This window comes from Tupaia chinensis, unplaced genomic scaffold, assembly GCF_000334495.1.
Source record: "Tupaia chinensis unplaced genomic scaffold, TupChi_1.0 Scaffold000434_1, whole genome shotgun sequence".
Classification (NCBI taxonomy): domain Eukaryota; kingdom Metazoa; phylum Chordata; class Mammalia; order Scandentia; family Tupaiidae; genus Tupaia; species Tupaia belangeri.
In genome coordinates this window covers 573,470-587,323 of record NW_006159939.1, presented here as the reverse complement: position 1 = coordinate 587,323, position 13,854 = coordinate 573,470, and the positions used below count along the sequence as shown (strand labels likewise).

Sequence of the window (13,854 nt, the reverse complement as noted above, 5' to 3'; positions counted from 1 at the left end):
TTATACTGAGAAATTAATTTTGGAACTCTGAAGTCATTCAGATACTCACCTGATCTATGATATTAGTATCAGCTGAAAAACGATTGAGAATCAGTCCCAGGGGAGTAGTATCAAAAAATCTACATAATAAACAAATTAAAGGGTATGTTATGGTTTGGATAATTATTTATCTCCAAAGGTTCATACAGTAAGATTGTTCTCCCAAAAGTTCATACACAGGGACTTGGTTGCATTATAAAAGTGTTAGTTAAAACTTAATTTCCATGATGTCTCAGAGTGGACCTGGATGCAAGGACAGGGTCCCATGACCTAATTTTGGTGTGTATACAACTAGACAAAATTAGGAGTCCACATGGATACAGACCATGTTCTGTCTGCTTCAAATTCTGCCTTCTGCTGTTTTGTGATGCCTTTGGACTGCCCATCAGTTGTGTGATTCAATAAACCTCAATTTCTTTATAAATTACCCAGTCTCAGGTATTTTTGTTAGTACAAGGATAATGGACTAAGACCATGTATGAAAATATTAAATTATCTGGAACCTGAGCACCGGACATTTTAGAGTCATGAAAATAAATTTCCTATTCATTTGTCAAGGACTGAAGGAATTCTTTAAACTTTCAAGTATCACTTAAATTTTAAAATGAATGCTTTTATGGTTTTATGCATGAGAGTGATAATTACTTTTTTACCTTATTGGTCCGAGAATTATCTTATTGAGGAGATTGTGGTGAAGATTTTTGGCAGCTGTGAGACCCATCCATTCTACAGTAAGAGACGTAACAAGGCAAAGGAAAATACCTGCTCCACAAAGTATACTAAATCCAGCCACATAGTAGGTCTAAAAAACAACCAACAGGAAGACATAGGAAATTATCAACTGAACGTTTTTTACCTCACTAGAAAATGAAAAGTCAAAGTCAAACAAGTTTGTTGACTTCATTATCTCAAATACATTGTACGTTTAGACAGTTGAAGGACTGCAGTTCTGGGAAACCCAGGGCAGTGTCTTCATAATTCCACAGGCCAACTCCTTGTTTGCTTACTTCACTGTCATTCAAAGTTGGCCTAAAGTCAGATGAAAGTAGTAAGTTTGTTTTGGGGTTTGGAACATAGTCTTGGCTTTCTCTTGTATACTGTAGAGTTTATTCTTTCCTATCCGTAATCTCAAAATAGCTAGCTAATAAACTGATGAAGATAGGTAAAATCAAATACTATCAGAACAAAGAAAGTCTTATATGTTTGTATACATATTTTTAAACCAAAATAAATTCATAAATTAACTCAATTTACACAAAATTTTTAAGCACCCTCATACACACACACACACACACACACACACACACACACACACACACATGCACATATTGGGTTGTTGGAAGTCATGATGTATTTTCTATGCAAAAATGTATTGTGATTTTGGGAACCAGCAGTTAGCGTAATGGCTATGTCGCTGGACTCCCACGTAGTCGACCGCGGTTCGTGTCCCGGACCCGGCGGCTTAAAACTCACGCCGGGCACGTGTGCGTGTGTGCCCAAGATCCTGAGAGGAGAATGGAGGAGAAGGGATTGCGGCGTGACCATCCCCCCTGGGGGGTGATTTCTCACTTTCTGTCTCTATGTCTCTCTCTGTCTGTCTGGCGAGCGCACGCGCCCTACAGTGAAAATCTCTCAAAAAAAAATGTATTGTGATTTTTCCAATGACCCAATAAATCATACATATATAACTCCACTGAATCCAAACATTCTTAATTGTTTCTTATGATAAATTTTTAAAAGTAAGTTTAAAACTGTAGCACAGTAGTCACACACTGTGCATAGGAAGCTGGATCCCACGTGGCTAGCTACAGTTTGTATCCTGGCCCTGGCAGCTTTATAAACATTGGGTGTAAAATCCTGAGAGGATGAAGAAATGTAGAAAAAGGGACTGCACTGTGACCATGCCCCACTGGGTGTGCATATATTCGCGCTCTCTCTGGTGAGCACACATACCCTCTTGTAATAAATCAAAACCAAGGTAATAATAGTATGTTCCATTTTTAACATTTTGGCCATTTATTCTGTTTTAGGTTGTGTTCTAATGACTAATTTATTGAATCATCAGAGTCCTATAACATTAAGACCACTAGTACCCACTCAGGTAAGAGCACAGTATTATTAATCTCGACATTTCCTTGGGGATTTAAAAACAGAACTGAACCCATTTTACCTGATCAGCTTTTCCAGTACTGTTTATGTTGTACTCCGATGTCCATGTGGCCAGCCAATAGTCTATAGCAACAATGACTGAATGCTTCAAAAGCTTAGAGAAAATCATCAGGAAAAGTAAGAAGAACCCTCCAGAAGTGAGGTATCGCCAACAGGTTTTCCATGGCATTTTAGTTCTGAGCCTCATTACAGTGGACATGTTATCATCCTCGTCTTCCTCCTCTTCTTCCTCTACATATACACACACACACAAACTAGTTTAAGCTTCAGATAGGCATAATGTAGATATAATTTTTATTGTCCCACAAAGAAGTATATAACCCTCAAATTTATAGACACTTGAGGAGACTTCAAGACAGTTCACAGAAAAAATGGAATTAAAGTTCAATTTTACTTATTAGGTGGAAAAATTTTGAAATCTATGCACAGTTTTTCCATAATATGCATTTTATTTTCTTTTCTATTCTTTTTTTTTTTTTTTTTTTGGAGAGGTTTTTTCCTATAGGGCACGTGCGCTCACCAGAGAGACAGAGAGAGACAGAAAGCAAGAAATCACCTCCCAGGGGGGATGGCCATGCCGCAATCCCTTCTCCTCCATTCTCCTATCAGGATCTTGGGCACGCACGCACACACGCCTGGAGTGAGTTTAAGCCACTGGGTCCAGGACTCAAACCATGGTCAAAACATGGGAGTCCAGCGACACAGCCATTACGCTAACTGCTGGTCCCCACAATATGCATTTTCTATGAATTTCCTGAAGATTCCCTTGTAGAAACAATACCTGCAACTTCAAGTCTCTTTAGAGAAAGGAGGTGCTCCCTATTTCCTGTTTCCCCTCTCGTGACTTAGATAGACATACCAGACATACTTGATAGGGCCTGGGATAGCACCCTTGTAGGTAATACACATTTCAGCAGGCTCTTTTCATGTCTTACCTTCTTTTACTCTTTAAGAGATATTATCTAACTTTATACCTCAGAGGGCAGATTAACATGGCAAGACCAGAGCAGACTCAGCAACCTCAGTGGTATACTCTCCACTGGGGCCCTGGAGAGAATCAGTGGGTGCAACTCTACCTTTAGAGTGTATTGGGAAAAATTGATTTCATATTCTAGAAGTTGATGTCTGTCTACAGCCCCCCAAATGCTTTAAGAACATCTTTCAGCTTAGAAATTGAAATGCAAAATTCACTCTTCATTCATTCATCTCTCCATTTACTCAAAGAATATTTATTGAAACGCTTTCATAGTTAACATCTAAAGTAAAAAGGTAACATAGTTTGGCATTCTCTGGTTTGAAATAATTTTCACAATTTGTAGAAATGCAGTCTTAAGTAAAAACTATATAGGAAAATGAAGTGTAATATCTTTCCCCTATGGACTTCAAAGTTGGTTAATTTTACAGTATTCTTGCCAACAAATATCAAGTCAGTGTAATTATTGTATCTCATTTTTAAAATGCCAGTACATTTTTCCCCAGTATTATTAGAACTAGAAAATTTAACTGTAACAAATGACTTTTTAATTTTTGCATCTTTCACTGCTATATTTTCATCTAACTCATGAGAACTTACTGAATGAATCAAATATACATTCTTCAAAATACCATCTTTCCCATTTATTTCGCAGGAATTGACATTTTATTTTTTAATTTAATTTAATTTTAATTTTAATTTTTCAATACATTTAATCACTGTATACCATTACAGCTTGCAAAATGAATTTTTCCTGCATGAATACAGTGTACACTAGCTTGATTTGTCGTTATATTAGACCTTCTTAGTTTTTCTAAATGAGGGTCTAGGTCCATTTACAAACCACTGCCTTTTTCTTTCTACTCTCTCTCACGTACAGCGCAAAAATAAGACACTCATGTGGGGTTGCCAGTTGATGGATGATATACACTTTGCTTTGGCTCAACTCCCATTCTTTTTATTCTGAGTATTATTTGATTTAGCTTTTCACATGCAAAGTAGCTTGTTAGTTCTCACTGCAATGCCCATGTTTAAACTGCTAAGGTAGAACCCTCACATCCTATCACTTTGTTTCAATGTTTCAGATACAAGAAAAAGATCTACCTTCATCTTCATCCTCCATTTGGGCTTTGGCCTCTCTTGAGTACATGGCTCTTCGGAGAGTTTTCCTCTCTAGGGTTGTCTGATCAGCTTCCATATCCTGTAGTAAGTATACTATCATTCAAGGAGCTCACAGTCATAGAAAGTTTGGCTTGTCAAAGAATGATTCCCCCCCCCCCAAACACACACACAAATGTTAGTTCCCTTGACTTCTCATCCTGGAGATCCATGACTCCTGGCACAGGAGCAGTTTTGAAGGCAACACCTTATATTTGTAGATGGTGCTTCAGTGCTCAGAGGGGTAGGTTATTAAAGGCCAGGAAAAGCGCTGGCCCCAGGGGGAGGGAGATGTCTCCCCTACTCTAAAGCAGAGTTCTCCCCTACTCTAAAACAGAGTTCTACCACTCTACTTCTTTTATTTATTTATTTTTGCATCACTTTTAGACTTTCCCTGAGACTTCATTTATTTTCCTTTAAAAATGCATGTACTCAGGACTGGCAGGTGGCATGGTGGTTAAGGTGCTTGACTCTCACAGGGCGAACCGTGATTCAGGCTCTGGACCTGGCAGCTTGCTTTCTCACCCTGTTTCTCTGGTGAGTACACATGCCCTATAGCAAATCAAAATAAATAAATAATAATTCTTAAAAAAAAATGCATGTAGTTAAACTGCTCTCAGTAATCTCCTTCCATCCCCAGATGAGAATTCTGGGTAGGTTCTGGATTCATTCTGGCTTCTACTGGCTGCCATTCTGGGTGGTCAGAAAAGTCATGATGCATTTTTGCATAGAAAAACAGAAAAATATGTCATAACTTTTCCAATGACCCACTACGTCACAACTGGATTTACCTTGTTCAGTTCCTAAACTGAAATTTGCATTTGATTTAATATGAAATATTAAATCAAAATGAGTTTCTTTAGACTCTTGTTAATGGAGTTGTACAAAAGAAATGAACTTTAACAGGCTCTGAAGAAAGGTAGGCAATTTTGAATCAAATAGACAACGAGAGTTCTTAGGTACCTAGCAGTTTAGGGAAAAGAGGTAGAAATAAGCAGAAAGAAAGGAAAAGTGCCCAAAACAAATTTTGCAAAATGTTAAGTGTTGTTGCAGACTTCTCTTGGGCTCAAGAAAGGGGAAAGCATGTCATTTTCTCCATGCTCTGTGTTCCAACACCTTGTCCCTCTCTTTCCCCTCAGAACAAGAACAATAGTATCCGTTCAGCATATTGCAGGTTAATCAGGTTCTACACACAAGTCTGTGAGGAAATGATTTCTGAGTTCAAAAAACTAGCCCAGAAACATTTGAAACCTATGGTAAATTGGGAGCTTTCTGTATATACCAGTATTAAACAGAAAAAAACAAAAACAAAAACAAAACAGTGTGTTACATCAATAAGCCAATAAACCTTTAGTGATCAGTTCCTGAGGGGTGACCTTAAGTTCTTGTTATTGTTGCTGTTTTGACCTCATACAACAAGTGTGACTTAGGGGACTGGTTATTCTAGAAGGTTATATGACTTCCAGATTCTTGATTAAAATAATAAAAGATAAAATATCTTGGTTAAAAAAATAAAAAACAAAACCCTTAAAGTAGCTTCTCTTTTTTAAAAAGTAAATACTCCTCTTAAATGCATTACAGGTTAAATATTTTAAATTGTTTTAATATTAGATTAAGTAAATAAAAATTGAGTTTCGTTCATCCAATAAATATTTACTAGGCCAGGCTAAGGTGAGGGCAGGGAAAGGGGAGTAGGGAGCATCAAATGATACTAATTTATTTTGCTTAATAACATTATGAAGATAATGATTGGTGCCCAGCCAGTTAGAGTTTTCACATAATCAAATAATTCAAAAATTTAAATTAGCTGAAAATGTTGTTGCTTCTTCCTTCCTTGTAGTTTTCATGACTATATTTTAAACACATTCTTTGCTGTTTACCCCCAGTCTCTTAAACGGACAATTCTATCGTCCTGTGGCAGATTTTCTGTGTCTTTTGTCTTCATCCACCTCCTCCATTTGAGCTGTTCTGTCTCAAACCTAGCTCCTCCCGACTGGCACTATTGGCACTTGAGCTGGATAACTCATTGAAGGGGCGTCTGCTCTGTGCACTGCAGAATATTTGGCAGCATCCCTGTCTTCTATTTGCTAGATGTTAGCCGCATCCCCCATCCCACTTAGGACATCTGAAAATACCTTCACATGTGCCAAATGTCCCATAGGGGGCAAAATTGGCCCTGGTTGGTAAGCAAGCACCTGGTCCTGCCATAAACCAAACTGAAGAGACAGCTGTTTTGACATCTTCCCCAAGATGTTCTAGTGGTCTCATTCCCCACAGTGTGATTCTCTCTGGCTGCAGGTGAATTCAGGCACCTGCCTATCGTGACACACATCACACTATATATGTACAGGAGCGCCTTCCATCTCCAGATGAGTATTCTGGGTAGATGCTTGATTCATTCTGGCTTCTACTGACCCCCACCGCACTTCACAACTGGATCTACCCTGTCCATGCCCTCACTTGTTCCATATCTCTCTTGGTTGATTCATTTTCCTGTAATGTGTCTTTAATTATAGAGCTATGCTATCTCCAGTGATCGCTTCATTTCTAAGTACAACCTAACAAACTTTCTTCCTGGCTTGCTTAGCAGTCTGACTATAATATCGAGCCAACAGCTCTCATTTTTTTTTTTCCAGATCTTCTTTCCAAAGTAAACCATAAATTGTCCCACTGCTTAAGCTTACATCATATTCTCTTGTCCCTGGTGTTTAGATCACTGAACAAAAAGTCATGTAAAGCCCTCTGCAGTATGTTTATAATCAACCTTCCCACAGCACAATTCTCAGTGGGCACTTGTTGACTGTACCTTGTCATGGTGTGTGTGTCTGTGTGTGTGTGTTCTGAATATTTTCATTTCAATGGTGCTGCAATTTGTCCTATTCTGCTCATAGTTTTGCATATATCTTTTTTTCTTTGTGTGGTTTGATTTTGAGGTCTTCAGCAAATCCACAGATGATAGGGAAATGCCAGAATTTGTCTGACTTTTAAATTTTTCTCTTCCTATGGAAATAAATCCCTTTTTTCTCTTTCTAAAATATTTTAATTTCCTGATATTTTTAGATACTTGTTGATACAAATATTCCAGTTTCTGATGCTCAATCCCGGCCAGGAATTCCAAATTCTGGATACTTCCCAGTCTCAACTCAAAAGCAAAGCATTTCAAAACTTTGCAAATTTAATTTATAATTTTATCTCTTGATCACAAATTGTTCCTCTTTTGTTGCACTTGGACCTGAATTGTTCTAGAAAGTATAAATATAAAGTACTGAGAACAATTGGACCTGAATTGTTCTAGAAAGTATAAATAGGAATTACTGAGAACAGATTATTTCTCTAACTCCAGTATCACCTCAGTCTAGTATCACCTCATACAATGTCATACTTATATCATCCTAAGCTTTATTATTTAATTATGTTGGATATAAACTTGGGTTTAAATCTCACTGGTACCACTCATTTTATAAACTGCACAACTTTAAGCAAGTTAAGTTAAGTTACTTAACTTTTTCTGAGCCTCAGTTTTGTCATATGTAAAAGTAAGATAATATTTTATTTACTTACTTCTCAGGAGTTTTGTGAGAATTAAATTAGATCATATAAAAAGGGCTTTATGGACTTTAAAAAACTATATTATATACATATATACACATATATATACATATTATATACAATTATATATATATACATATATATATACACATATTATATACAAACTGTATTTTTTTTTCCTTCTGATCTTCCTTCACACCCCCCAACCCTAGCCCAGACATGCCTCCTAATTTCACCCAGTGCTCACGGCCCTTCCTTTCCAAATCATCTTGGCCATTGTTTTGTCTATAAACCTCTGCAGGTGCTGAGTGAAAAATATTATCACATTACAGGTGCTAAGCTATAAATAAGGAAATACAAGACAAAATAAGGAATCACCATAATTTAGCATGCAGTTTGTCTAAATTTTAAATATAAATATAATTGCAATATATTTCACATTCAAATAACCATCCTCTAAAGACCTGACAGCACATCATCCAAAAGACAACTTTAACATTGTATAAGTTCAAAGCAGCCTGTTCTTTAATAAGATAAAAAGATACGATTACTTTGGACTCCAGAAGAAAACCGTTATTATTATCAAGCACTAAATAACAACACTTCTTTGAAGGCATTCTTATAATTACATAGCACATTTTTGACTCATGTGACTTAGATTCTGAAATCTGAACTATGAGCAATTACCTTCTCTAGTTCTTGATCTTGCCGATTCATAAGTGTTTTCCAGTGTTCATAAAGCTCGACATCTTTGGTTTGAATGTCCTTCAAAGTCCCTTCTCTTAGTACACTTCCATCTTTCATGGCTATGATCTAAGGAAAGAATATGTCAGCAGAAATGTGACAAAAAGCCTCAATGGGCCAAATGGATTACTTTTATTTCAGAAAGTATTTATCTCTATTTATTTATATGACTGTAATGTAAAAGTCAACAAATCCTAAGATTTTACCCAGTCAGCATGAGTCAGGTACTGTAATTTGTGAGTCACGAGAACGAGCGTCCTTTTGTCATCTTGGAGAAATTTCAAAATCCCTTCCTGCATTAAGTGATCGCTCAAGTGGATGTCCAGGGCAGAGAACGGATCATCCTGCAACCAGTAAATAGGAGAGAAGGTGAATGTTTTCTCTACTCTTTATGGGCCTGAATTCTTCTAGAAAGTAGAAATACAATTACTAAGAGCATATTATTCCTCAAATCCAATTTATGGAAACAGGTTCTGCAGAACTTTTTTTTTTTTTCTTTTTGGAGAGATTTTTGCTATAGGGGCACTTGCGCTCGCCAGACAGAGAGAAACGGAGAGACAGAAAGCGAGAAATCACCCCCCGGGGGGATGGCCACGCTGCAATCCCTTCTCCTCCATTCTCCTCTCGGGATCTTGGGCACGTACACACATGTGCCGGGCGTGAGTTTAAACCACTGGGTCCGGGACTCGAACTGTGGCTGACTACGTGGGAGTCCAGTGACATAGCCATTACGCTAACTGCTGGTCCCAGGTTCTGCAGAATTTTAAATTGTCAAAAAAAAGTGCTACTAACTTAAAAAGGAAGCTATTCTTTTCTCTTCCAACTCAAAGTTATATAAATGTTAAATAATATTTAAAGTGATTTGAATTCTTATAGAATCTTCAGGTTCAAACCTGACATTATTCAACAACCTGTAACAACAAACCAAAACAAAGAATTAAAAGATCATAGAAGTAGTTAAATTCTAGATAATAAAAATAGGAACTGAAAATGTTAACTAGATCATAACAGGACTTGATGAGAATAGTCTCAGGGTTAAATGAGATAATATATATAAAGTGCTTAGTATGGTGCCTGGTACATAATAAATACTAGATAAATGTTAGCTATTATCATTAAGTATAAGAATGACATAACTAACACTGAAGTAATGCCAACCATCTTGGAAGAAAGGAAGTTTTTCTGCACTAAGTTATTAAGCCAGGTAGAAAAGAGCCAGCATTTGGCAATGGAGATTACAGCACTGGACTCACATGGCCAACTGCAGTTTGAGTCCTGGACATAGAGGCTTGAAAATTACACTGAGCACATGTGTATGCATGCCCCGAATCTCGTGAGCAGAATGGAGGAGAAGGGATTGCAGCATGGCCATCCCCACAGGGGTTGATTTCTCACTTTCCTTCTCTCTGTCTCTTTCTCTCTATGGTGAGTGCACATGCCGTATGGCAAAACTCTTAAAAAATGACATTTAGAAAATTATTTAGGAAATGATATTGATTTTTTACTGATGGCATTATTATAAAATATTTTACACATATTTTATTCCTATGTTTTCCAAAGCATCACATTGCACAGTTCATTTCAGGATCTTTAAAAAAAAGAAAGCTAGAAACTACCAAAGAAAATTGGAATGTTTCCTCAAAATGAAGAATCAGAAAGAAAGCAAAGTTATCTGTACGCAAGAGAGTGCAGGAGACGTAGAATTACTTGGTGGAAGCACCAGGAATGGCAGGCAATGAAAGAAACTGAGGGAAAGCTCAAACGACAAACTAGTGAAAAATGGTAGAGGTTTCTGGCAAAGAATTGGGAAAAGTGATTGGCTCAGTGAAAAAGGAGCTCATGAGTATCTTCTTCATTGCCCTTAATTGTTGGCTGTTTCTCCATATGTAGAATATGAAATCAAATTTCTATTTGGTCTTATATGCCCAAGAAGGAAATAATTGGTTTGTCATTCTACTACACATAGGCTACATATTGAGATAGTTAGAAATTATAATTCTGTGAAATTTCTGAATAGGTCCACACAATCATAAGTCTCTATACAAACAAATAAATTGGTCAATTATCTGGATAATGAAAAATAAAAGCAATTTTTATTGAGATAGACACTGACATTTGAAAGTTAGCATAAATTCATCTGCATGTTCATTATAGATAATATTATTTTAAAAAGTTTCAACTTTTTATCAACTTGTGTCTATATAGTCAGAAGCTAAGTAATACAGCTTTATTAAAGCATTAGGAGAAGGTTTATGGGAAATAAATATTAACAAAACATTCACATAGTTAGAGAAACTTGGAATTATAGTAGCCTTTTTTTTCATTTTTTTTTTTTTTTTGGAGAGGTTTTTGCTATAAGGCGCGTGCGTTTGCCAAACAGAGAGAGAGAGACAGAGAGATAAAAAGTGAGAAATCACCCCCCAGGGGGGATGGTTATGCCGCAATCCCTTCTCCTCTATTCTCCTCTCAGGATCTTGGGCATGTGCCGCACACACGCCTGGCATGAGTTTTAAGCCACCGGGTCCAGGACGCGAACCGCAGTCGACTATGTGGGAATCCAGTGACATAGCCATTACACTAACTGCTGGTCCCCAAATTATAATAGCCTTTTAAAAATCAGTCTACTGAATATCATGCTAATGAATAACTGGGTGATATAATCAATGTCTTCAAATGGCTCTTAACAACAGAGACTGTCTAATTATCTCATTTATTTATTGAAGTCATTAAAATAATGGGATAGTCTGAATAATATACTGGTTTGACAAAACAATTGTCATTATATACATATGCATATATGAGAAGGCTTCAAAAAGTTCATGGGGGGAGCAGGTAGCATGGTGCTTAAGGTGCTGGACTCACACATGGTCAACTGTGGTTCAAGTTCCAGACCTGGCAGCTTGCTTCCTCACTTTCCATCTTTCTTTCTCTCTCTCTGGTCAAATTAAGAAATAATAATAATAAATAAAATTAAATAATAATTCTAAAAAACCAAAAAATTTGTAGGAAAATGAAATTAAAGCATGAATTTATTTGGGTGCAAAGAACTTGATAATGAAACAAAATGGGCTCAATGGAACATTTATTATCTTGATTGTCTAAAGCTCTTTGGGTGGCGCAGGAAATATTTAAAAATATTTCAAGCCCTCTGGGTCACCTTAATGAGCATCAGTTATTTACAAAATGATTCAAAAGTAGTATGTATAAGAGACTGAATTGTTTTTTACTGCCCAGTGAGTTGCATTTTTGAATCATCACAGACAACTCCTTATTTATCGTTCAGTTCCTTTTAATAATAAGAACAAAATAATTTGGGTATTCTAATTGCTAAATTTTGGAAAAGTGATAGAAAACCCTAGGTTAAAGTTTTTTTAACACAGAATTAATGGTAGAACTTCAGAATTAGTTAAAAATAAACATATAGGTATACATAACATATCACTGATTATCAGGATTATACTGACAAAGATGTCTCATTTCCATGTTCAATACTACAGCAAAGATATAATTACCAAAATTTAGCTGGTAATTATAAATCAGTAATTACAAATTACAAATGACTGGTTTTAGAAGATCAGGTAATTATCATGGGAAACCTTGACCACTTTTAGGACAAATTTCTGTTTTTGTTTCCAATAAAAACCCTAGAGCCTTTGTGATACAAACCAAATTATCTCAAATAATTCTCACTGAAAAATTTTCACATAGAAAATAGAACACATGAGTTGGGAATGAGCTTTCATAATAATTTAGTTTTCCATAAAATTCTAACTTTAAATGTTCTTAGATAGTAAGACATGATGAAAAAAAACATTTTCTCTAATTAAAGAGACCCAAGCTGTACTTGTAAACCACTCTCTGACATTAGGCAATGTTTTGAACTCAGTCACTTCATTTGTAAATAGGAAGAATAAAGAGACCCATCAGAAATCACAGTGGTTGCTACAAAGATCCAAGAAAATAATGTAATAAAAGTCTGCACATAGTTTTAAAGTGTTGTTTCTTATAAATAAAGCTGTGGTAGATTAATAGTATTCTTATTCTTTTAATGCATCACATTGTGAATTCAGAATCTTCTGGGCATCTTTTAATAAGGAAGAGTATGGTGGTCAAGACTACACGTGATGGAATCAGGCCTCTGGCTTGGTATAACTATTTACTTTATTATTACTATCTTGGACAGGTATTCCTTAAAGCCTCATGTATAAATAGAATGCCAACAATGCCAAATCTAAGAGAGCTATATCAAAAATTAAGTGAGATCATGTGTATACAGTTCTTAGAATCATGGTAGATCATGGAAAACCATTAAAAATGACTGCTTTCATGGTATATAAGTTGTGACTTTGTGGGGCATTTTGGGGTTACAGTCAAGTGTATCCTTTTATACAACTTAATAGAAACTAAGGTTTGATGGATTGAGAATCACCCCTCAAGATTCCATTTGTATATTAACATTTTGAGAAGCTACTTTCTTTAAAGAAAACAAGTGTATTTGCCCAATGGCCATTTCAATGAATGAGTAATTGTTCACTTTTAAGAATATATTATTTATTGAAAAAAATATGTGGTCTTTATTAATATATCCTCTTCTGTACTCAATGAATATGTTCAAATCATGTATTTTGTATGGATATATTTTTGGAAATAATGTATTAATATATTCATTGATACACATGGAACATTGGCAGATGCCATAAAATTTCAAAAATAATATCCCTGATATGTAATTAAGATATTTTAATTTGGTTTGATAATGTATTAAGACCAATATGATGAAGTTTATATAAAGCAAAATATAAGACCACTCAAGTGATTATGTGTAAAAGAGCCTTAAACATAGGAGTAATCACTTTTTCTTGCTATTTCCTCCATTCAGCATAGAAGATAGCATGAAGGATGTTCACTAAGTATTGATGGGTGGGAATGATGGAAAAAGGGAGACAGGGAGGAAGAGGGGATAAAAAGAAAAGGATGGAGAAAGGAAGGGAAGAAGAAAAGATGAAAGAAGATGAAAACATAATATGGGTATTAACTTGACATAAAAAATTTCAGAAAATCTTAATATAATGATGCTGACTGTCCTCCTAGCACTGTCATGAGAAGCGAATGGGATGTAGCTGTGGTTCAGACTGCTTTATGAATTTTTGAACAGTAGAAGTGCAAGATATTGTCATTTTTAATTTTTTAACTTTATGTATTATTATTTTCCAACTTGACAA

The 13,854-nt window shown here is 35.9% G+C and overlaps 1 protein-coding gene across 6 annotated transcripts in view; it reads right to left on the bottom strand.

The window, feature by feature from the left end:
• The window catches only part of ABCC9 (ATP binding cassette subfamily C member 9), a 146,309-nt gene that overhangs the window by 49,142 nt on the left and 83,313 nt on the right, over positions 1–13,854 (bottom strand). For all 6 annotated transcript variants that reach the window (XM_006155068.3, XM_006155070.3, XM_027774439.1 and 3 more), the window contains 6 exons: positions 8,839–8,976; positions 8,576–8,701; positions 4,286–4,382; positions 2,210–2,439; positions 693–841; positions 50–119 (listed from right to left, as the gene is read on the bottom strand). In XM_006155068.3, coding sequence (XP_006155130.1) covers positions 50–119; positions 693–841; positions 2,210–2,439; positions 4,286–4,382; positions 8,576–8,701; positions 8,839–8,976 — 810 coding nt within the window. The remainder of the gene's footprint in view (positions 1–49; positions 120–692; positions 842–2,209; positions 2,440–4,285; positions 4,383–8,575; positions 8,702–8,838; positions 8,977–13,854) is intronic.